Raw genomic sequence first — 23,987 nt, forward strand, 5'->3', positions numbered from 1 at the left:
CATGACTGATATCATAACCACATACATAGAATTCTGTGACTTTTAAGTTGTCATCATTTTTGTTTTTGCTTATCCATGTTGCTAAATCAACTGCTATATAGCATTCCATGTATTTTTTTTAATGTTTATTTATTTTTGAGAGACAGAGAGAGAACGAGTTGGGGAGGGGCAGAGAGAGAGAGGGAGACAGAGGATCTGAAACGGTCTCTGAGCTGTCAGCATAGAGCCCAGTGCGGGGCTCAAACTCACGAACTGCAAGATCACGACCTGAGCCGAAGTCAGACGCTTAAACCGCCTGAGCCACTCAGGTGCCCCTAGGAGTTCATGTATTATTAACCCACCATTTATTGATCTACATCTCTAGGTGTATCCCACTTTTTCATATTACAAACACTGAAATCTACATGTCTCATTGTGCACCTATGAAAATAGCAATCATTATTAAATACAAAATCTTAACGAAAATCTCAAACCAGAAAATAGAAATCAGCTAATGTGGATGCTAAACAAAAAATCTACTTCAGTAGTGTTCAGCCCAAGTGTCTATTTCTTAATGGCTCCATAGGAATTACTGCTTTCCATCTCCATGTGCCTCTTTCTTCTGTCACTTTTTTTTTTTTTTAATTTTTTTTTTTCAACGTTTATTTATTTTTGGGACAGAGAGAGACAGAGCATGAACGGGGGAGGGGCAGAGAGAGAGGGAGACACAGAATCGGAAACAGGCTCCAGGCTCTGAGCCATCAGCCCAGAGCCCGACGCGGGGCTTGAACTCACGGACCGCGAGATCGTGACCTGGCTGAAGTCGGACGCTTAACCGACTGCGCCACCCAGGCGCCCCACTTCTGTCACTTTTTAATCAACTAAAATTCTTCACAAAACAAGTAAACAAGAGGTCTTTCCGCCATAATAAGAACGACTACCCAAAGTGCCGAGAAGACTGAACTTGTGTGTGTGTGTGTGTACACACATATATGTGATGTGTGCTCACACACATACAATACATGCTGCCTCTTCATCTTTCTTTTGCCCTCTTAAAATCTGGTGTGTAGGGAGATTCCAGTTATTTCTGCAAATAAAGAAATTGGACAATTCAGAAAATACATTTTTTGTTGAACTGACAGCCTGTAAAAATGACCAGAAAAGGTTAAAAAAAAAGAGAGAGAAGATGAAGATACTTCACTGCAGCACTGTTTCCAAATTGAAGTCAGTGCAATGTTAAATTGACTTAAGGTGATGAGAATAGAATGCTATACCCAGTATGATCCTCCCAAGAGACGATAAGAGCCTATCCCCTAGCTTCTTTGGAACAATGTCTTTTCTGGCTTAAAAGCCTAGACTCTTCCTGTGGACAGCCCAATGCCTAGATGAAATAAAACACTGGATGTGAACAGTGTGACAAGAGGGAAGAAAAGCAGTGCATGATCTTTATTCATTAAATTTCTAGAGTATTAAAAATGGGGATGGGTGAAGAGACAGCCTCTGGATTCCTTCCCATAAACACAACCACCTTAGGGGCACCTGGGTGGCTCAGTTAGCGGCCAACTCTTAATTTCAGCTCAGGTGGTGATCTCATGGTTTGTGAGTTCAAGCCCCGCATTGGGCTCTACACTGACAGTGCGGAGCCTGATTGGGATTCTCTCTCTCCCTCTCCCTCCCTCTCCCTCTCTCTCTCTCTCTCTCTCTCTCTCTCTCTCTCTCTTTGCCCCTCTGCCACACGTGCTGTCCCTCAAAATAAATAAACTCAAAAAAAAAAAAGGGAAAAAACCCCACAACCACTTAAATGGAAAATGAATACATTTAAAAATGGGGGACACCTGGGTATCTCAGTAGGTTAAGCATCAGACTCTTGATTTTGGCTCAGGACATGATCTCACAGTCGTGACATCAAGCCCTGCATTGATCTCCACGCTGGGCATGGAGCCTGCTTAAGATTTTCATTCTCTCTCTCTCTCTCTCTCTCTCCCTCCCTATCCCTATCCCTCTCCCTCTGTCCCCCTGCCCCTCCTCAACGCTCAGTCATACTTTCTCTCTCTAAAAAATTAATAAATTTTTAAAATTTAAAAATTTAAAATGAGCAAAAGATTTAAATGGTCATTTCTCCAAAGAAAATAAACAAATGGACAATAAGCATATGAAAAGATGCTCAAAAATTGTAACTCATCAGGCAAGTGCACATCAAAACTGCTTCACATGCACCATAATAACTATAATTTTTAAAATGGAAAATGATAGGGGCACCTGGGTGGCTCAGTTAAGCCTCCGACTTCGGCTCAGGTCATGATCTTGTGGTTTGTGGGTTCAAGCCTTGTGTCGCGCTCTGTGCTGACAGCTCAGAGCCTGGAGCCTGCTTCGGATTCTGTGTCTCCCCCTCTCTCTGGCCCTCCCCTGATCACTCTCTGTGTCTCTCTGTCTCTTGATAATAAATAAACGTTTAAAAAAATTAAAATGGAAAATGACAAGTGTTTTCCAGGATGCGGAGAAACGAACCTTCCCACCGTTGCTGGTGGGAATGTAGAATAGTATGGTCATTTTGGAAAACAGTTGGAAGTTCTTCAAAAAGTTAAGCCAAGAGTTACCATATGACCCACCCACTCCATCTAGATATATCCCAGGAGATTTGAAAACACATGTCCACACAAAAATCTGTATATGAATATCCACAGCGGCATTATTCACAGTAGCCGAAGGTGGAAGTAAGTCAAACGTCCATCAAATTACAAATTAATAAACAAAATGTGGTATATTTATACAATGGGATATTATTCAGTTATTAAAAAAATAATAATTATTGATACATCCTATAGCTTGGATAAACCCTGAAGATATACTAAGTGAAAGAAGCCAGGCACAAAAGGTCATATATTGTACTATTCCATTTATATAAGCTGCCAGAATAGGAAATTGTATAGAAAAAGGAAGTAGATTAATCACGGCCAGGGGATGGGGGTGAGGGGGATGACGAGTGAGTGCCAGTGAGTACAGAATTTCTTTATGGGGTGATGAAAATACTAAGAAAGTCATAGAATTTGATAGTGGTGATGATTGCACAACCCACTAAAACCAATGAGTGTATACTTTTTAAAAACTAATTTTATGGTATATAAATTATATCTCAATTTTTTAAATAAAACAAAAGAAAGCTAAAAGCTTTTTAAAGGAAATCCAACTAGAAATGAGGGGAAAAAACAATCAATACATCAATGTAAAGCCATATCACATAAGTGGACATAAATGCATCTCAACAAATTCTGATTTTGATTAAAAAAAAAAAAAACGTGAATATTTCAGTGGGGTTACTGAGAAAGGTAATCATCAGCATTTACTAGGTGCTTACGTATATACTGAAGCATTATTCTAAATGTTCTGTGCACACATATTGTATCTAATCCTTATGAGATAGATACTCTTATCCTATCCCTTTTATAATTAAGGAAAGTGAAGCCTACAGAGGTTGAGCAACTTAACCAATTTTATATAGTCTGTATGGTGCTACATATATACTTTTAAATCCAGTAGAATCCATAACACACCAAGTTGATATAGTTGTATACGTATGTCATGTGTGCGTGGCAGCTAAGGATACATGAGAGATTTTTGTTTGCAAGTGTCTAAAATTCTAGAAATACGCAAATGAGAAAAAGAGCATTTCACTGAAAAAACATAATGTCTTTTCTGCTTTACCAACATACATTAATCTTTTTTCAAATGGTAATCATTCTTCTCTTAAAAAGAAAGTTTAATGAATTTCATATAATCTGGCTTCAGAGAACTGAAATTATCTTTTTTAGCCACTTCCCCTATAATTAAGGGTAACAATAGCCAAAATTCCTAGAAGACAAATTTAACTTTTATTTTAAAATCATCTAGTGATAGGCGTATTTATGAATCAAAATTATTTTAAACATTGTTTGGCTAATGGCGGATCTTCTACTGAAAGATTAATGGGTAAAGATTACATACCTTGTTTTTAAAATAAACCTCAATTGGCAAAATGAAACCAGCATACCCAGATTCTTCTACTTTGTAAGGTGGATCTTTGCACACTGCAACATTAAAAAGAAAAAATAGGTGAGAGGAGAATAAAAGACAAAAAGACATTCTTCTTTCTTCTGAAAAAAAAAAATAAATAAAAGAAAGAAAAAGAAAGAAAACCCCATTCTCCTGTCTAGATCATGCCCAATTTTCACAGCCCTTTCCCAAGTCCCCATCTGCCTTTCTGATCTCTACTTCTTTTTCAGAATCTATAAGAATTTTCCTAGGTAAAGCAAATATGGTAAGCTATTTGTTCAAATCTTGATGGGGGGCATTTTACCACAGTCAACCGTGATCATTAATGACTTGACTTCAGGTGTTCTCACCCTGCCCTGAAGCTTTAGGGAGATTGGGGAGAGCTCCTACGATCTAAAGCTTGAAAGTCCCCTGACAAATGTACTATCTGTGTCAGATCTCTCCTGTAAATCACTCCACCCTCAAACCCCTCACTTCTTGGAGACATCCCAATTTCTATGCCAACAAGTGGCAGGATACCCTCCCTCCTCAGAAAATCCCAAGTCCAGAATCTCCCAATGTTATTTGTGTCCATCATGTCACCCTCTTCGATTTCCCCCAAAAATGAATTAGGCAAGACTATTTTAGGCAAGCTCTTGGGAAATGAGAGACACCCTAAAGAAGGTAACTAGGATTCATACCACTAGAATGTCAATTAAGTAAATCAAAATCAGTCACAAGCCATCTGAAAGTATTCTAGTTGAGGCTGAATTTGATAGTGTCACAAAGAAGTAATCACAGACATGCTGAACATCAAGGCGACGCAGTCCTCTGTGTGGTAACTCAAGTCCCCCGCAGCAGGGCCCCAGCCTACCTTTCCAGCCTTCCTCTTTTGTCACTCATCCGTCCTCCTGTGCTTCCTTCAATTCCCCGCAAATATGCCCAGCATTTCCCAAGTGTGCCCTGTCCTCCTTTCATCCCTTCCCTCACACCTTGATACCACTATTAGGATCCTCTCTTAGTTCAAATCCAAACGTCATCACAAATTCTGTGACCTTTCCAGACCACAAAGTATTATCCTCTCTTCTCCTTTTACCCTCCCAAAGCATTAATTGCTGGAATCACAGGTTGGACACCCCACAGAGTTGTACTACAGTGTATTCTGGAACATCGTGTGTAATTTCCTTCCAGTCCTCAAAGACGGAAACATTTACCCCAGGAACAGAGAGTGCCAAGTGTCAAGGGCATAGGCACACCTGGGTGCCAATCTGGGATCCAACTCAGACTGACCAGGCTGCCTCTAGAAAGTTACTCCACTTCTCTGAACCTTGGGTTTTCTTCCAAACACTGGGAGGATTAAACAGGATGATGTACATAAAAGACACGGCACAGATCCTGGCACGTGTAAGTTCTCAAAAAGTTACTCAAGTGAGGCAGGTGATCTACTCCATGAGATAGCCAACTGGCACGGAAACTTTTCAGATGAAAACAGAAAGAAAGCAGCAAGGAGAGACCCCTAGATTTAGATTAGAAGACGCAACTCCATGGCACCAGGACTAAGAATTCTCTAGACAGTTTCCATTTCCTTTCCCTTTAAAAGAGAGAAGACCATCTACCTATCCGTAAGCATGGGTAGGAATGTACGTGTAAGGCGTTTTTCTTCTAGGCGATGATGATAATGTACATAAAAGTTGGTTAGACCCTCCCCCAAGTACAAATATGGTTATGAAGACGTACACTGAAGATAGGACTGGAACACTTGGAAGTCTCCTTTAGCCCACCTCAGGAACATTTCCCCAAACTGACATCAGAAGTAAATCAGGAGTGAGGACTCTCACCTGACCTTACAAGTTTCTCTGATTTAAAAAAAAAAAAAAAATGCAAATGCACAACAACTCAGAGTAGCTTCAGTCCTGCATCTACTAACCACCTGCCAACCTGTCATGAATATTCAAATATCCTGAACCCTCGGGAGAGGGTATGCCACCAAAAGCACTGAGCACACCCCCGACGCCAAGGAGAAGACTCGTATTACACCCATGACATTTCCAGACGGCAAAGCAGTCTTTTCAGAACAGCACTTTCAGTGTCCAGGTTGCTTGGGATTAATCATGCCAATGTCATTTGAAGGAAGTTTATTCTGTGGGCTGCCGCACATGTCAGAGAAGTTATAGCTGCTCCTCTATACACCCTTTTGTATAATTCATTTTCTCTATTCTGCATGCAAATTGCTTCTATTATAGGAAACAGCTGTTAGTGGGCCCATCTTCCAGTTGAAAGTTTTAGACTTTTTTCCCACCCTCTAAAGGAAATGATCTGTTATGTATTAATATTCTGTAAAAGTCTGGTTTATAAGAAACTATTTACCAACGCATACCTCAATTATTTTTAAATGCAATATTTTCATAAAGAACAATGGACAACGTGTGTAGAGCACCCTGAGTTCTTAATTAGAAGCAAACAATAGAAACTTTTTATACACACTAAACATGCGAGAAAACCAGCAGCAATACAAATACACACTTAGTGTTCTAATCAGAAGAAAGTCAAACTAGGGGAAGTAGTTCGTTAATTTATTTATTCAAGTCTCTTATAACCTAAAGCATTAACATCAGTTTCTAACCTACTTCTTAACAAGAAACAGGAGGCAAAACTAAGAAACTTTTTAGCCAGTAGCGATAGTAGTACATTAGACATAAAGCAATTATTGTTAAATTAATAGGACCACCTTTGAGACTGTGTTTCACTCAGCAACACTTCTTCGTTAAGAATCCCTGTTCTGGGGAGCCGAGGTAGCTCAGTGGTTGAGCGTCCAACTTCAGCATGAGTTCCAGCCCCGCGTTGGGCTCTGTGCTGACAGCTCGGAGCCTGGAGCCTGCTTTGGATTGTGTGTGTGTGTGTGTGTGTGTGTGTGTGTGTGTGTCCCTCTCCCACTTGCACTGTCTCTCTCTCTCTCTCTCCCTCCCTCCCTCTCTCATAAACAAACATTGGGGGGAAGAAAAAAAGAATCCCTGTCCCATAATCACTGGCCACGATGTCACCTTCATAAGATCTAAGCGTCCTAAACCCTGAAACTCATTCTTCATCTCCATTGTTTGAGAATCAGATAATTTTAAGATCTAGGTAATAAAAGATCAAGTTTCAGAAGTTATTAAAGGGGATATTCAGCTTCAGAAAGCCATCAATTTTTTTTAGGTGATGGTAAAATGGGAGGATTAACATCCATTCTTTAAACCATGCAAATTAACTCAGCAGAAATCACTGGAAGCTCTTATTCCTGTCAAAATCCAGCCCAGATGTTAGCTCTTTCAGAATGCCTCCCTTGCTCCGCTTCCAAGCCTCTCTTGTTGCACATATCAGGTGGGTGCACTTATCAGACTGGCAGATAACATTCACTCACCTCTCAGACTCCTCCACTGGACTGAGCCCCTTGAGGTCAACAACCTCACTATTACTCGTATCTGTAACTCTGGGCACTAACAGTGAGCCAAGTAAAGGGTGTTCAACGAATGTTTGTTGAATGTTCTGTGTTGCCACAGAAGAGTCTTCTCTTGAAAGCTGAGGCCTCAACATGGAACTGGTTCTAATTCTGACAGCACCAAATTTCAAGAGACTAAGTTAACAAATTGAGCCAGAAGATATTCAGCGTCATTTTGAAACTAACGTTGTATCGCCATAAATAGCATGTCTCTGATCTCCTTCCACACTTCCCTGCTCATGTAGTCCAAGGCTCTAATTAGGAGACATTTTCAAACTGTTCTCTGTCCAGGGGTGCCTGGGTGGCTCAGTTGGTTAAGTGGCCGACTCTTGCTTTTGGCTCAGTCATGATCTCATGGTTCGTGAGTTCAAGCCCCGTGTCAAGCTCTGCAGTGACAGCAGAGCCTGCTTGGGATTCTCTGTCTCCCTCCGTCTCTCTCTCTCTCTCTCTCTCTCTCTCTCCCTCCCTCCCTCCCTCCCTCCCTCCCCTGCTCATGCTCTCTCTCAAAATTAAATAAACCTTTTAAAATATTTAAAAAACAAAAGAACCAAAGAAAATGTTCTCTGTCCAAGTAATCACATGTACCATCATCTACCAACATACAACACTCATGCAGAAGAGGAACAGCCCAAAATGCATGTAAATAATGAGCAATTGGGTTTTTTTCCTAAAACAGCTCCTCAAAAATAGGCACACTACCCATATACATATGTAGTATGACTGACTCTATACACTGACCATCAACTAAGTTGAGCAAAAAATCTACACAAGGAAGACAAACACATGAAGGGGAAAAAAGGTTTTGGTTAGCCTAGAATTAAGTCAAAATCTTACTCAGTACCTAAGATTTTTAATATGCTTCATTTAGGGGAAAAGGGCTTCAAAAGACCTGTGCTTGGTACATGGAAATAAATGTTTGTTACATGAATAGATTTGTGCTTATATTATAAAGTTCATATACATATACATACTCAATAAATATGTTTAATTAATTATTTAAAAGATCCCATGTTTTTGGCACTGAAAAAGAAAAAGAAAGAAAAGAAGATGCTCTTACAAATCCATCAGATCCTCAATTAAAGCTTTACAAACTATCACTAGGCAACAGTTTTTTTCCCCTAATCCTTAGGAAAACAGCTGATAGATTCCTCTCCAGTCTGTTGGCTTAGACCCTATGATTTATGCCCATGTGAATACTTTCGTTAAGGACATGGCTCAGTTGGCCATTGATAATTATTGGTTTTACTTTATTTACTGTGCTGAGCCCTTCAGGAAGGAAACACACCAAACTCTATATATAGACTGGTCATTACCAATGCTTTGTGCCAAATGTCCCTCTGGTTTGAGCATTTTGGATTCCTTCCCTCCCTGCTCTAGTTCTGCCATTTCAGAGCCTCCAAGAACAGTGAACCAGGGTGCTGCCTGGCAGGTGTCTCTGCCCTGAACTGTCCTGTGCGAGAATTTAGAAGTCCATGGCTAGCATCTAGCAGTCTGAGCACCTCACCGCCACTGAACATGGCCAAGCCTTGACACTTTACACTTGTGACATTTTGAAAAGGACATTTTGAAATCAAGTGTTGAGTCTTGTTTTTGTTTCTATAAGCATACACACACACACATACACACACACACACACACACAAACGGGAACACACACGGGAACACACACAAAAAGATCCCGCCATTGTTTCTATTCAGCCCATTTCAAAACAGGTATTTCTAAACAACAAAAAATATTGCCCCCTTTTGGGTCATTTCCTCATTTCCCTGAAAAGGGATTAAAGGTAACATCAGGCAACTTTTGAGTTCCATTGTTAAGGTTTTTACCTTGTGGTGGTGGTGGTTGTTTATAATTCAAAAATTCAACTCTAAAAACCTAATTGCTTTATATGCAATAAAGAACCGTGGCCACGCAAGAGAACAACTGTCCAATTAACTTCCACTAAGTTTTATGAAATAAGCTAGATACCGTTAGCTAACCGGACAGACATGGAACGCTTGTCCACTTCTTCAGGGTTCACCTCTCAAGGACCAACTCAGACACCATCTCCTCTGAAGAACCTTCTGCCAATACTCCAAAACACAAATGGTCATTTCCCTCTTCTGGCTGCAAACTCTCTTCTCACTGATCTATTAGCAAACCCTACTTACATATACTCCTATCAAGCTCCATTCTCACCCCTATTTCATTCTATGCTTCCCCAAAGCTACAGCTGTGTCTCCGGACACCTCTCATCTCTGAACCCAGCTCATCATTTCTGAAATGGAGTTGAGTCAATGGACATTAACTTTAGTATGAACTTCAAAGGAATAGATGGAGCAAGCTTGGCAGTTGAGAAGAAAGGCTGGATGGCAAGCCAAGTATGAGCGATGGCATTAGGAAAGTTAAACAGCAAAATGGAGCAGTCACTATAAGCAGAAACACAGAAAATGAGGAAGAAAAAACAGATAATATGGATAAAGTTTATCCTTGTATAGAGAACCTCATACTGTACACACTCAGAAAGCCCAGCGGGACAAAAAATGGATTACATATATAAAAGAGGGATCATTAATTTTGACATGTTAGAGGAAAGTCCTAGATTTTGAAAAAGAGTTCGAGATTCCAAATTGGCCATGTTGAAAAACGCTTAATGATAAACATAAACATGACTTCCTTTGTGAGTAACTTGGAATCTTTACTTACAAACTGAGAATATTCCTAGCCTCTCTCTCCAGAGGGTAAAAAGGGGGAGGATTTTTTTTTAACATATGCACATTTTTAGCTTTCAGAGCAGTTACAGATTACAGTTGTTAGCGAATCCCATCTAGCGGAGGTGAGGTCAATCCATTTCACCTTGGGAGAACAAAACCATGATGCTAAAACAAGACCGCCTTCATAATCATTTCTTCAAGGCAGGTCATAACAAATGAGCCAACAAAATACAAACGTGGCCCCAAACTAGACAACATTATGAATTGTTAGGAAATACTAAATACAAATATTCAAGCTTCACCTTTCACTAAAATCGACGGCACTTCTTCTAACTTGCCCCAAGTTGCCTCACGATGACTCAGTATACAACAGTGCTTCAAAAACTGGCCGAGGGGAAATGTATTTCCAGGCGAATGTGATAGGAAATAGCAAAAGTAGATTTTCAGAGAAAGTTCAACCGAGGACAAACTTAATTCCTTCACTGAGAATTATTCAAATGGCAAGAGCTTCAGATTTCTTTCTCAAGGATGAGAAAGTTAAACCTTGGGCAAAATATTAAAGTTAAACCTTGGGCACACTCTCTTTCGGAATACCACACTTCAGAAGATGCATCCAGAAAAGCGACGTGAGCTACATGGAAAAGGATCCTCTAGAAAAGCAACGAAGAAACCTCTCAATATTTGGCAGAAAATAGCTTCATTTCAGTATGTATTACTGCATCAAAAAGCTGGCCATCAGAGACACAGTTTCCCCTTTACGGCTTTTTATTATTTAACCAAATATATAAAGAGCTATTCAAGAATCCCATTTCCTAAAATAATCACCTCGTGACTTCTGCATGTAACAGAAGTAAACAACCCTGGGACAGCCTCTGGCGTCAAAGTCTTACCGAGTTTTACCCCACGTTTTACACTTGGCCCAGCTCTCACTAAGCCTGGTGCTGCTTTTTATTGAAAGGGAAAAAAAGAAACTCAACGTCTTTGTTTGTAAAATTATCTGATCTTCTCATTCACAGTTCATTTTTTCTCAGTAATATTAGCCTAAGTAATTCCACCTAACAGGCACTATACAATCATAGGGCTACACAGATATGGTAGAATTCTTGCTCTCAGGCAGGTGACACTCTAGCCAGAGACACCGTCCTTGGAGTACAGATGCCGTGCTGGAGACAAGACAGAGTAATGACCACAATGGACATGACCTCTGCACGTATTAAACTTATATCCACCGACAGGAGGCAGGTTGTTGGGCAAGGAGGAAAGAGAACACGTATGCAAGAAAATACTGAGAAAGTGTTGAGTAACAAGCACTGTGGTGGAAATCAAGCAGGCTGATGTGAGGGAGAAGGAAAGCTCCTCTTTATTTCAGATTAGTATCCCCTCTCTGACGAGGTGACCTTTAGGTGGCGACCTGAAAGAAGAAAAGGAGCATGTGTTGGATAGGCGGGAAAAACCCGCTATTTATGTTGCTTACCGAGGAAGATGTGAACACAGCTTAAGGAAAGCCTGTCCTTACATTAGTCCCTACGGTTCCTCAGCCCCTTCCCTGGATCTTCTCTCTGAGGGGAAGACACTTCCTCCTTCCTGAACTCCTGAAGGCCTACTTGGACTTCTCTTCTATCCTGAATTCACCATTTAACACCCTCATAGGTTTGGCTATTACGATTTCACAACCTCATTTCTCAAATCTTAAAATTCTCCCAATGCTGCCAACTCCCAAGAAAACAACACGTCTGCTTGTAAAATCTCCATTATGATTCTTCATTATGAAGGTTTCATAGGTTCCCCATTTCCAAGGTTCCCCATTCTTGGGATTTGTATAACCTAATCTTAAATGATCTACGTATTTTCTTAAGTCTGTTCCTTGAAACCTCAGCGTTCTTAAACACAGTACAGAAGGAACCGTCTGGACTAAGGAACACCAACCATAAAAAGTAGTGGATTGTAAATGCAATTTGAGGGGGGGGTAAAAAAGATCATAAATGAAAAGCTGTCTACTCAAGGAGAGGAAAACAGCGCTACAAGGGAAAAAATTACATGAGTCAGGAAAGAAGGGAAGAAAGAAGGGTGACACGATTCAAAATATTGTAACGCATCAGTGACAAGTTTCTCAGACACATATATACTCATTTTGAAGGCATATTTTTCAACTGAAATCATAATTTTCTTTTAATAAGTACACAGTGTACAAGGGCCACTTTTAAATGTGTTGCCCCCATCTTTTCCTGTACAGCATACAATTCCATTTTCAATACTTGCTAAATCAATACTTGGCTAGTTAATTTTTGCTTTTTCCCCCTTCAGTAGTAAAAACAAATGCTTCCAGGGAAGGAATCAAAGCTGTCGTAACTTCAGAGGAAGACTTAAGGGCAAGATTTCTGTTCAGCATCTTGTGGATTCTACTTTGTTTTCCTGTGAAGCATTCGGCACAGAGCTAGCCTATCCTAAGTATCTTGATTGATTTAAGCTCCATTAGATATTACAAATGAAGACAGAACATGGGTGAAGCTCATATGATGGCAACTGTTTACACACTGTGCATCCAGGAATGCGGTTCCTGTTTAGCCTGACAATCTTCCAATCTTTTCAAATAAACCAGGGAAAATCTTGCATCGCTACCCTTCTAAAGCAAGGGTTTTCGAATGTAGGTTCCAGGAACCCTACAGCCCTGTAGTATATATTGCTTTTACCAAAGCAATGAGGTGTTTGCCCCAACAATGAAAATTTAAGTAGCCTAAGGATCGATACTGAGTTTTAGGTACAGTAGTAGGGTCCCTTTAGATTCTGTGAGAAAAAAAAAAAAAAAAGAAGTAACTCACTGCTAAAATAAAACCTGATACTACCGTTCAAAAGTACATTATAAAAATTAACCTGTATCATTAAAGTAGATCTGCATTTACAGAGGGGTGCCTGGGTGGCTTAGTCCGCTGAACGTCCGACTCTTGATTTCGGCTCAGGTCATGATCTCATAGTTCGTGACTTCAAGCCTCGCATTGGGCTCTGTGCTGACAGCGCAGAGCCTGCTTGGTATTGTCTGTCTCCCTCTCTCTGCTCCTCCCTGCTTGTACGTACACACACACACACACACACACACACACACACACACACTCTCTCTCTCTCTCTCTCTCTCTCCCCAAAATAAATAAACATTAAAAAAAACAACAACACTATAATAAAAGATGCTGCTAGCAGCCTTATCATTCAGGAAATTACAGGGATTAAAAAAAAAATCTACTTTTACAGAGTATGATTTTTTCTGCTTGCTCCTATTAAACATAGTAGTGACCTACTATTTTCTGTCTACCCTGATTATACAAGTGAGCTACATTGATTTCGCAGCTTGATTTGTAGCTCTAACATGTCTCTGGGCTAAATAGAAAGAAACAGTAACAGGAGAAAAATGGTTTCTACTCGTCCTTACAGGTCAAGTTTTACAAAATACCTTCTGATTAACAAATGCAATGCTAATTGCATGGTACCTCTCATGGTCTCTAAAATCCAGGAATTACTTAGTAGGAGGAAACAGTACAAATATAAATGAAAAAGAAATCACAACTAACACAAAAGCGGTTCATGGCCAGTATTACAGATAAGGACTCACAAACTGAAAAGCTTAGGAGACAAACCAGGGAGAAGCAGAGACAGCCAGTCATTGGTTTAATCTTGGCTTATTTTTTTAATATGTTTTTTAAATTTTTAAAGTTTATTTATTTTATTTGTTTTGAGACAGAGAGAGAAAGAGAGAGAGAGAGAGCACCCACAAGCCGGGGTGGGGCAGAGAGAGGGGGAGAGAGAATCCCTTGACATGGGGCTCAAAGTCATGAACTATGAGACCATGACCTGAGCTAAAACCAAGAGCCAGACACTTAACCGACTGAGCTACCCAGGTGCCCCAATCTTGGTCTGTTTTAAGAAAGAAGGTATGATAGTGCCCCATAAGAGGAAGAAAAGAAAATTGTAATGAGTAGGAATGACTCTAGAAAAAGCTTATGGGAGAAGATTTTCATCAGTTTAAACTGGAGTGCATGAGAAACACTCCACTAGATGGGTAACTGAATTAGGTATTTCTTCCCAGTTCCTTTCCATCTTGAGATACCAAATAAACACATTTCCTAAGAGGAAAGTAAAAACATTGGATATTGGCAAAGAACATGGGAGTCAATGACTAGCAGCTTTAATCTCATTTGGGAATAACAGAGAGTCACTTACATTTGAGAAGAGAAATGAAGGTATCCCAATAATGCACAAGGCATACTGACCCTTGTTCCAAGTAAACCAAGGAGAATGGGAAGCGCAGAAAAATGAGACGAAGTACGAAGAAAGAGGAGGGAAAAGAAGGCGCAAGGTTAAAATTGCCACCGGACTCCAAACGTTAAGCATGAAACTTCTCAAGTATATGGTTGAAGCTTATTGTATGAGTCATAAAAGTGTTTACTAATTTAAATCTAGGACCTCTTGGAAACTTTACCAAGAGGCAGCATTTTGTGGCAGAGGAAATTACGTGTAATGTGGAGGCAGAGCTTAGTGGTCAAGAACAGAGCTTTTAAGAACCCCTTGGTTCGGACTGCACCTTGGACAGTCACACAATACATTCTGTTCTCTCAGTTATAAAAATGGAGCTAATGCTATTACCTACATCATGCAGCCCCTTAAGCTTTAAGAGATCATCCATGCTAAAGGCAAAAATGAGATAATCCCTATAAAGCTTTAGACGCTTTCTGGAAACTAGAAATCATCCAGTTATCTAGCAGCAATCAAATATAAACTATAAGCAATTACAGAACTTATTTTGGACTTTCACAAAAATCCACCCCCCCACACACACACTCACAGAATAATTTAAATATACATATTTACAATCAGTTTAATTAAACGTTCTTAGATCTGGTTTTATTTTTGGCCTTACAGATTCCTGACAGGGATAAATGAAAAAATATTCTTTTGGAATTCTTTCAACTCAATCCACCGCTAAAACTACTAGCAGTCGGTCCACACTGTCCGCCCACTTTCAAACTCATAAAGCTCTAGTTAAGCACAGATTGTGAAAAGGCAGTAAGTAAAGCTTCCAAGGTTACATATTACAGAACAGCAACACAGAAATACTGCAATAAAACAAACAAGGAGAAAATACAAATGTAATCTGAATTTGAGTCCTGTGGTTGTAGTAAACGAAAAATCAGCAAGGAATCGGGAGACATGATTCTGGCTCCATTTCTACCACAAACTCACCACAGGACCTTTGGAGAATGCCTTTAACCACTCACTCCAGACCTCCTCGCTCACGTAAGTAACTATCACACTTCGGAGGTGGCCTCTATATCTAATATTCTATTATTCCAATGACAAATCATATGTACTACTTCTATCTGAACCTGAAAGCAAATCCATTTTCCTTTTAAGTATCATTGTTTAAACATAAAACATCTATGGGTTTAACACCTCATCTGCTATAACACAACCAGGAAATTAAGACAAAACAAACAGGGCGCCTGGGTGGCTCAGTCGGTTGAGTGTCCAACTTCGGCTCAGGTCATGATCTCACGGTTTGTGAGTTCGGGCCCCACATCAGGCTCTGTGCTGACAGCTCAGAATCTGCAGCCTGCTTCAAATTCTGTGTCTCCCTCTCTCTCTGCCCCTCCCCTGCTCATACTCTGCCTCTCTCTGTCTCTCAAAAATAAATAAATGTTGGGGCGCCTGGGTGGCGCAGTCGGTTAAGCGTCCGACTTCAGCCAGGTCACGATCTCGGGGTCCGTGAGTTCGAGCCCCGCGTCGGGCTCTGGGCTGATGGCTCAGAGCCTGGAGCCTGTTTCCGATTCTGTGTCTCCCTCTCTCTCTGCCCCTCCCCCCGTTCATGCTCTGTCTCTCTCTGTCCCAAAAATAAAAATAAATATTGAAAAAATAAATAAATAAATAAATAAATAAATGTTAAAAAAAAGGTTTTTTTTAATAAAAAAAAAAGACAAAACAAAAGAACAATAAAAAAAAATCTGGAATCACATAGACTTTTAAAAATTGTTTCTTGGTAAGAACTTTTTCTTAATTAAAGGAGAATTTTATTTTTATTAGACCAATAAATAAGTGAATATTTAATTTCTTTCACAGACGCTGCCTCATACCAAAGAATAATAATAATCCTATAGATTAGATTTTCATCTTCTTGCTTCCACTCCAATTTTGAAGTTAGATTAAACCCACTGAGTAAGACCCTGTTTTACATGTATAAATCAAACCAGAAATGTGATTCCTCAAGAACTTGGTATAATGTAGTTACGATAGCATATCAACTCAGGTATTAAGGAATGAAACATCAGGACATGCAGCATCGATGAGAAACACCATGCTCTTAAAAAGCTACAGTAAAAAATTAAATCAACTGCACATTAGGAATAGCACATTATGTAAAAAGCCCTTGTTATGATTTTGCTATATATTGCACTTGTAACACTCTTGTTCTTAATCACAGCAAAACCTATCACATTGCTTTTTAAATGGAATGCACCCTGCCACAATGCACTCAATCTTTTTTTTTTTTTTTTTTTTTTTTTTTTCAGACAGAGAGAGACAGAGTATGAGCAGGGGAGGGGCAGAGAGAGGGAGACACAGAATCCGAAGCAGGCTCCAGGCTCTGAGCTGTCAGCACAGAGCCCGACGCGGGGCTCAAACTCACAAACCGTGAGATCATGACCTGAGCCGAAGTCGGACGCTCAACCGACTGAGCCACCCAGGCGCCCCGACAATGCACTCAATCTTAATAGTATTCCAGAACAGCATGCCCATATGAAAGATAGATGGATGAATAGGTTTATGCCCTGTTCAAGGAGATGAAACAGCTCAATAGAAAGATTAAATAAGTCTCCTGCCAGTGGTTGAATCTTAAAGTCAAAGGGAAAAACACAACTCAAACCAAATGTTACAGGCAAAGGTCAAACAAGAGAATAATTAAGACCCTAACTTGAAGAGCTAGCTAATGTTCACTCGTTCAGTGTAAATCAGAAGAAAAATCCCTCCTCTGATAGTGTGATCATAGTAACTTTCACTAAGTCAGTTCCAAAAGATCAATTATAAAATTGAATGAAGGTGAGTTAAGTCCCAAGACAACCTTCATAGGGAACCACTCCGATTATGAAACTAATGAAGCTCACATGGAAAATTACACATTAAAATCATTAATATCACACTTTTAAAAATAATCCTAGATTTCTTAAATATTAAATATTAAGAGAAATGTGAATTTTGCTAAGAGATTTTCCATTAATTTTTTTGTGGACTTCTATTATAGCTTAATTCGTTCATATAAAAAGAAGAACAAAGTTTACAAAGAGTAAACCAGCAATTTATTTTTCCAGAGTACTTTTTTGTTTACTGGCTTGAATGTCCAGCCACTAGTCCTAACCCATTCCAACCAGGGATTTAATTAAATGGATGAATATATTTTTCTCCATGTAAATGTACCACCTACAGAATGGAAATACTAACTCAGCTATAAGAAGATTTGGGAAATGTAAAATAGTGCTAAAACAATAGGAAAAAGAAAAGTTGCTTATCATGCTTGTAAATATTTTGGAAGCATTGTAATCCCATCTGGAGAAAAGCCTGGTTTATTTAAATTTATCATGGGACAACAGGTACATCTGTGTTTCATAAAAGTCGTTCTCCTCATGTGCTGTCATATCAGATATTGAAACCCCACTATCTAATTTGGTTTCTCTTACAAATGGTCAAATTTTTTGAACAATAATGCCTAATTCGGATAGCACCTAAACTAAGAACTAAGTAAATCATGTGAATTAATACACATATGCCCATATCATGCCCATGCAATAAACACAGTCAACCAGAAAGACTACCAAGAAATCAAGTTTTTTCTACTCTATTAATTCCTTTTCCGTGTTGTTTTATTTTCATGAAGAAATGCTGAGAGATAAACTCTAAGTCCGTCTGACCATAATTTGGGGTCAGGAAGGGTAGACACTAAACAACAGAACTTGAGATATCACAGGAAGACGTTTTTAATATTTTATAACAATGATTTATTTATAAATAAATGCAATTGCCCTCATGCATACTCCCACCCCTCCAAATAAACACGTGTCATACACTGCAAATAAATCCCTTTCTTTCCTTCTGATGACAACGAGCAGTAAGATACTTAAAGACAGCAAATTTCAAATAATTTCTTCCTCAGAGATAATAATAAAGGTATGATTTATTTAACACCTTTCACCAAGTCCCTGAAAGATCACTGATGTCACATAAATCCATAACATAAGGAAATAAGTAGCCTAAGAACCCTGCCAGCCACCCCTTTTTTACAGATGGAATATGACAACTTAAGCAATTTACCCAGAGGTCAGGGAGCTAATTCCTGGCATTCAATCAATAGATATTTATTAATGGCTTCTATGCCCAGCACTCTCTGCTGGATGCTTGGATGAAAAGCTGTTTTCTTCTTTGTGTTGATTTGTGTCTTCCCGTTTTTCCACAAAAAGAAAAACTCTTACTATAATAAAAAAAATGATGCTGAATGAAGTTAAGAGAAATTCAGAGAAGAGCAAGCTTCCTAGAATTTGAAATATTTAAGTCAAGGAAAACTGAGATCAAGGTTTCCCTTGTGTATACCATACACCTTTTCCTCTGGGGGGAAAAAAAACCCACAATACGTTAATAGTTGAATTTTGTAGAAAACCCAGATTTAGAGCTAGCAAATCTGTGTTCTCTGCCTGGCTCTGACATTTCCTAGCTAGAGTAACTAACTTTAGGCATGTTATACAACAACTTCTTTCTACCCTAGATTCTTCTATCCCTAAAATAACAAAAAGCATCACTGTGCATATCCAGTGTAGTATTTTAGGTATGTGATGAGAAAATCATTTTGTAAAAGCTAAATTCCTACCAAACATTAGTCTTAACTCATGACTATTTTGCCAACAGTTACGCACACTTCCACTAAAAGGAGTCAAAGAAAAATGCCATTTAGCCAAGATTTCTGACTAACCAAGAGGTAGGTGTTAGACATATTAAAAACATAGTCCCTGCCCTCAAGAACGCCTCCCACCATTTTATGGGTATAGGAATCTTGCGGGATATGGATATTATGCACGATCACCAATAACACACACACACACACACAGACCTCGAAAAAAAGATCAATGACACGATTCTGCTAAACTATTAAGATAAAATTAATGATCTAAAATTTGGGAAGTTTCTTAATTCTTTGACAAATATGGTTTACTCAGACTTCCCATTTTAATTTAACATTTCTGTCCTCACTCTATGCCTTTAATCCCAGCTTAATTTAGATAATGTGTTATGGCTACCAAAACGTATGCTTCTAGAGATTTGTTTTGATATTAAAAACCCCAATATTATTTAACTCTATTAGAATTTTCATTTGCCTTAAATTTATTCAGGTAACAAAAACTATATTAATAAACTAGTAAGCAATTTTTTCAAGTCACTAAGGGATTTTTCTGGGGAAGGTTAATCTGTGATTCCCAGCATCACTACCTAATTACTTCCAATAAGTGTGTTGCCAGCCATTCATTTATTCCTTCCATGAGCATTGCACTCATTGCACACCAGGACTAAAAATGCAACCATGACTAAAATAAGGACTCATCCTCAAAAAAAAAAAAAAAACTGTAAAGTATTCTAGGGCCCAATTAAAAATTTCAACTTAAGCCCCCTTCCCCACCTATCCCCAGGTAGTAACATTAAATGAATACAAGTGCCCCATCTAGCAGCAGTGGTTGAACATTCTGGACAGAACAAACATCTATGGTTTTTCACTAACCATATAGAAAGCACATGTTTTCTGTTAAAAGAAAAAAAGTTTTCAGAAGCTATAAAAAAATACTAAGTAAACCAATTTAGAAATATATTGGGTTCTAAACCATATCATTTCCTTAATATTAGTTCAGCCATTTAATTACAATTCGATCTTCTCCTAGTCCATTAAAAGTCAGTCCCCCTCACTAACAAGCTTCATCTTCAATTCTTTCCATTTTCTGTGGTGTTACTCACACACACACACACACACACACACACACACACACACACACACACACACACATTCTTAGCTAAGACTCCATTAGTTTAATTACACTAGAGCAGCAGTCTCTGGATCGGCAATGAGCATCAGCTGGGAAACTTAGAAGTGCCAGTTCTCAGTCTCTACCCCAGACCTCTTGAATCAGAACCTCTGGGGTAGGTAGGTAGGCCGCAGCGATCTGATACCCCAAACCTTTCAGGCAATTCTGATGCCTGCCCAGCTGTGAGAACTACTGCCCCAGAGATTAACTCACACACTCACCCGAGTCCAAGCAGAATGGCTTGCTTTGTGTGAATAATTTTTCATTGCTTCAGTTACATGGCTATTATTCCCTCCGCCAACTGGGTAAGTTACTTCCTTCATCCCATAAACTATACCATTTTATAAAACAGCATTATTTTTGAAAGGACTGAAGGATTGTGTACAATGAACCCCCCAAATTTTCTAACACTATTTTAATAATACAAGGATTGGTATACCATTCAGTTTCACCAACTGTATTTGAAAGAAAAATAAAAACACAGAGCAACAAAACAAAATGCTCAAGAGTAAGCTTATGATTCTTTTTTTTTTTCCTATGTTTATCTTTGAAAGAGAGTGCGAGCAGGGGAGGAGCAGAGAGAGTGGGGGACAGAGGATCCGAAGCGGGCTCCACCTGACAGCAGCAAGCCCGATGTGGGGTTGCATGAATCACAAGGTCATGACCTGAGCTGAAGTTGGACGCTCAAATGACAAACCACCCAGACGCCCCGTGAGTAAGCTTATGAGTCTTAATGTGATAATAACACAAAAGGTATGTCTGTTTACTGCTCAAGCAGTCCCTGCCAGGATAACATGGATGTGGTCATCGAAGGAACTTTCTAAACATCAGAGGCTGACCAACAGTTGCTTTTCATTGGTTGGCAAGAAGTAGGACTGGGTCTAAAATTCAAGCCTAATCCACCAGATAATACGAAACTTTTCCCATAAGAAAATTCAAGAACAGGATAACCCTGTAATATCACTGCTATGAAAACCATAATCCTAAAAACAGAAAAAAGAAAAAGACAACAACAAAAAAACCCAACTGTGCTAATAAACTCAAAGAGCAAAGTAGCTGCGGGCTGCTTAACAGTAATGGACTCAAAGCCTGGCCATGTACAACAATGAAGCATAATCCATAAATAATTATTGTGCAACCTGCAATTACTACCGTACTTTCTAGTCGTTGCATAAGTAGAATTTATTGTACCACCCTCTTGATGTCTGTTCCTAGAAGGCTAGAGATGATGCCCAATAGAAGTGTCAAATGCCTAGAGACATGGAATAAAGTCGATTCCTTTAACTGATGATAAAATAACCAGCCCCTTGACACACAGGGACTCTGACCTTTCTGCAGCTGCTTCTGATTTGCAAGTGTTGGCCGGGAGTATCTTTTTCTGTCTCTTGGCTCCTAAACTTGCAATATATCATTTCTGAGGACCTTGACATTATTTCTATAACTCTTTAATTATTGGACTGATTTGAAACAAAAGATTCTTTGGTAACTTCAACTCAAGACCACACAGAAACTTTTATAATAACCTGCTTAAATAAATGTGTTGAGTAAACTGGGGGAGGGGGTTTGGAGGAGTGGTAAGGAGCTTGCATCTGTTATAATGTAAATGGGTAGCTAAATTTAGAAGACTAGAACACCTCAACAATTAGGTTCCGGTAGATATTAATGTCGGAATGCAGCTGTGAGTACTTTCATTTTCAATGACTAGCTGACCCACGAGTAATATTTATCACACTAAGCCAATTATTTTTCAAGTCATTGCTTATAAATGGACCTCGCCGATCTTGTCAGTCTGCTCGTATACATGAATCTCCTCACCCATATGCTGTAAGTCCACCCTCACAGCTTTTGCCTTCATTCAGCAAAGAACTTGAGCAGCACGTCTTAGCTTCCGTGCTATCCTGATTTGAAATCATTCTACGTACAGTCTCCTCTCTGATCTAGTTGTTTGCTAAAGAAGATAGCGCCCTACAAGCACTTTGACCAAAAAAGAGAAAAAAGCAGCCCAAGTAAGTGTCCTAGAACTTTAATACATTGAGAGCCATTTTTCTCCCCACAGCTTGTAAGTTGATTTTGAAAGGCAACAACTATGAAAATAAACATACTCATTTACAAGAAAACGTTCTAAACATTTCTACTCTAAATCCATCCAGAGTTGTTGAATATTTTTAAATGGCTGATAGGTGCAAAGAATAGTGTTGCAGTCAATGGAGGACTTTATTGTCATTAAGTCAATATCTAATCTTGTGGGTGACCTAGAATAACTTGATTCTATGAATTCACCGAAGGACTATAAGCCTATTATAATGGCCACTCATCAAGCCAAAAGCTTTGAGGCTACTTGACATTATGAAGCAATGGCAAGAGAAAAGGAACAAAAAGAATGAAGAACCCATTGCCTTAAGAGTTGATTCACGCATTTTAAAGGTCGGTATGATTTATACAACTTAAAGGCTCAAGGTGAAGTTATTTGTGCTGATGGGAAAGCAGTCTAGAAAGCAGAAATTCAAACACAGCAGAAATGCCAACCACTTGATTGGTAACGGCTATGCTTTCTACAGTAAGTTTTTATAATGTGAAAGAGGGCAGCCAAACATATCTCTCAATAATCTACCTTTAAAAAAAGGCACATCACATAGAACTATGTCTTTACAAATTTTTACAAAGATTCACATCAAATCTCCCTTCCTAGAAGCCATCCTGCATTTTATTAGCTTGATGGCATAATTTCAAATTCTGAACTGCTGCATTAAAATTAATGCACAAATCACCTTTGGTTAAGAAACATGCAAGAATGTGTTAATGTACATTAAACAGTTTCATGCAACTTGCTACTATTAGGCTGCTGTATTAAAATGAGTCATGCATATTAAAGACAATCCAACAGGATCAGAAATATATCATTTACAGCTGATTAAACATGCTGCTTGGCTCATTTGTTTTACACACACACACACACACACACACACACACACACACACACACACACACTGGTCCAAGGTCACTGGGTCAGGAATGGAAGCCCTCATTTTCACATTGGTTTTATGGGAAAAAAAAATCACACTTGACTTGCATTACTTTGATTTACATTACCTACCTTTTCCAGGAATTGGGCATGACCTAAATATGAGGGCTATTGATCCACCAAAGTTAAGTCCCCCTCCAAAAATGCAGATATTTTATTTTGATGGGTTTATTTAATGGGTTGAAGGTAACATACCTCTAAAGTCAGGGTGTTATTTCAGTTAGCAGCAAAACTATCCTATTGGAGCAAACCACACATTTCACTCATGCACATTTTCCTAAATATCAAGTAAAAGAATGCTACCTAAAAATTTTCTCTGTATTCCAAAAACTGTTAGGAAATCACTATCCCAACGTTAATGCTTCTATTTGGGGAAGACATTTCTGGATAAAATGCCTTACGGTAAATAAGGCTAACAAAACAGAAGGGAAAACTAGTTACACTCATTTGGTTTTGTGCCATCTTCTCTACAAGTACTAAAAAGGCAAGTCGGTGGGTTTGTTTTCTACACAAGCTAGGGAGACCCAAATCAGAGACAAATTTTTAAGTGGAGTCCCCAAGACAGCAACTTGACTTTGATGAATGTATCTCACAGTCAAACATGTCATGTAGCAATGGTTCTTCACACACCTTAGCACACCTGACTCACACGTTCCTTCTTTATTATATTATGCAAATACAAGTTATAGCAGCAGTCACTTGTAAAAGAGAAA

General features: G+C 39.0%; 1 protein-coding gene across 3 annotated transcripts in view; it reads right to left on the bottom strand.

Annotated features, from left to right (window-relative positions):
• Positions 1–23,987, bottom strand: part of MLLT3 (MLLT3 super elongation complex subunit) — a 285,909-nt gene that overhangs the window by 123,944 nt on the left and 137,978 nt on the right. For all 3 annotated transcript variants that reach the window (XM_047064901.1, XM_047064917.1, XM_047064909.1), the window contains one exon: positions 3,961–4,043. In XM_047064901.1, coding sequence (XP_046920857.1) covers positions 3,961–4,043 — 83 coding nt within the window. The remainder of the gene's footprint in view (positions 1–3,960; positions 4,044–23,987) is intronic.

The sequence above is a fragment of the Lynx rufus genome, unplaced genomic scaffold (assembly GCF_022079265.1).
Source record: "Lynx rufus isolate CCGP_SWC_20201006 ecotype Redwood Valley unplaced genomic scaffold, mLynRuf1.p SCAF_10, whole genome shotgun sequence".
Lineage (NCBI taxonomy): Eukaryota > Metazoa > Chordata > Mammalia > Carnivora > Felidae > Lynx > Lynx rufus.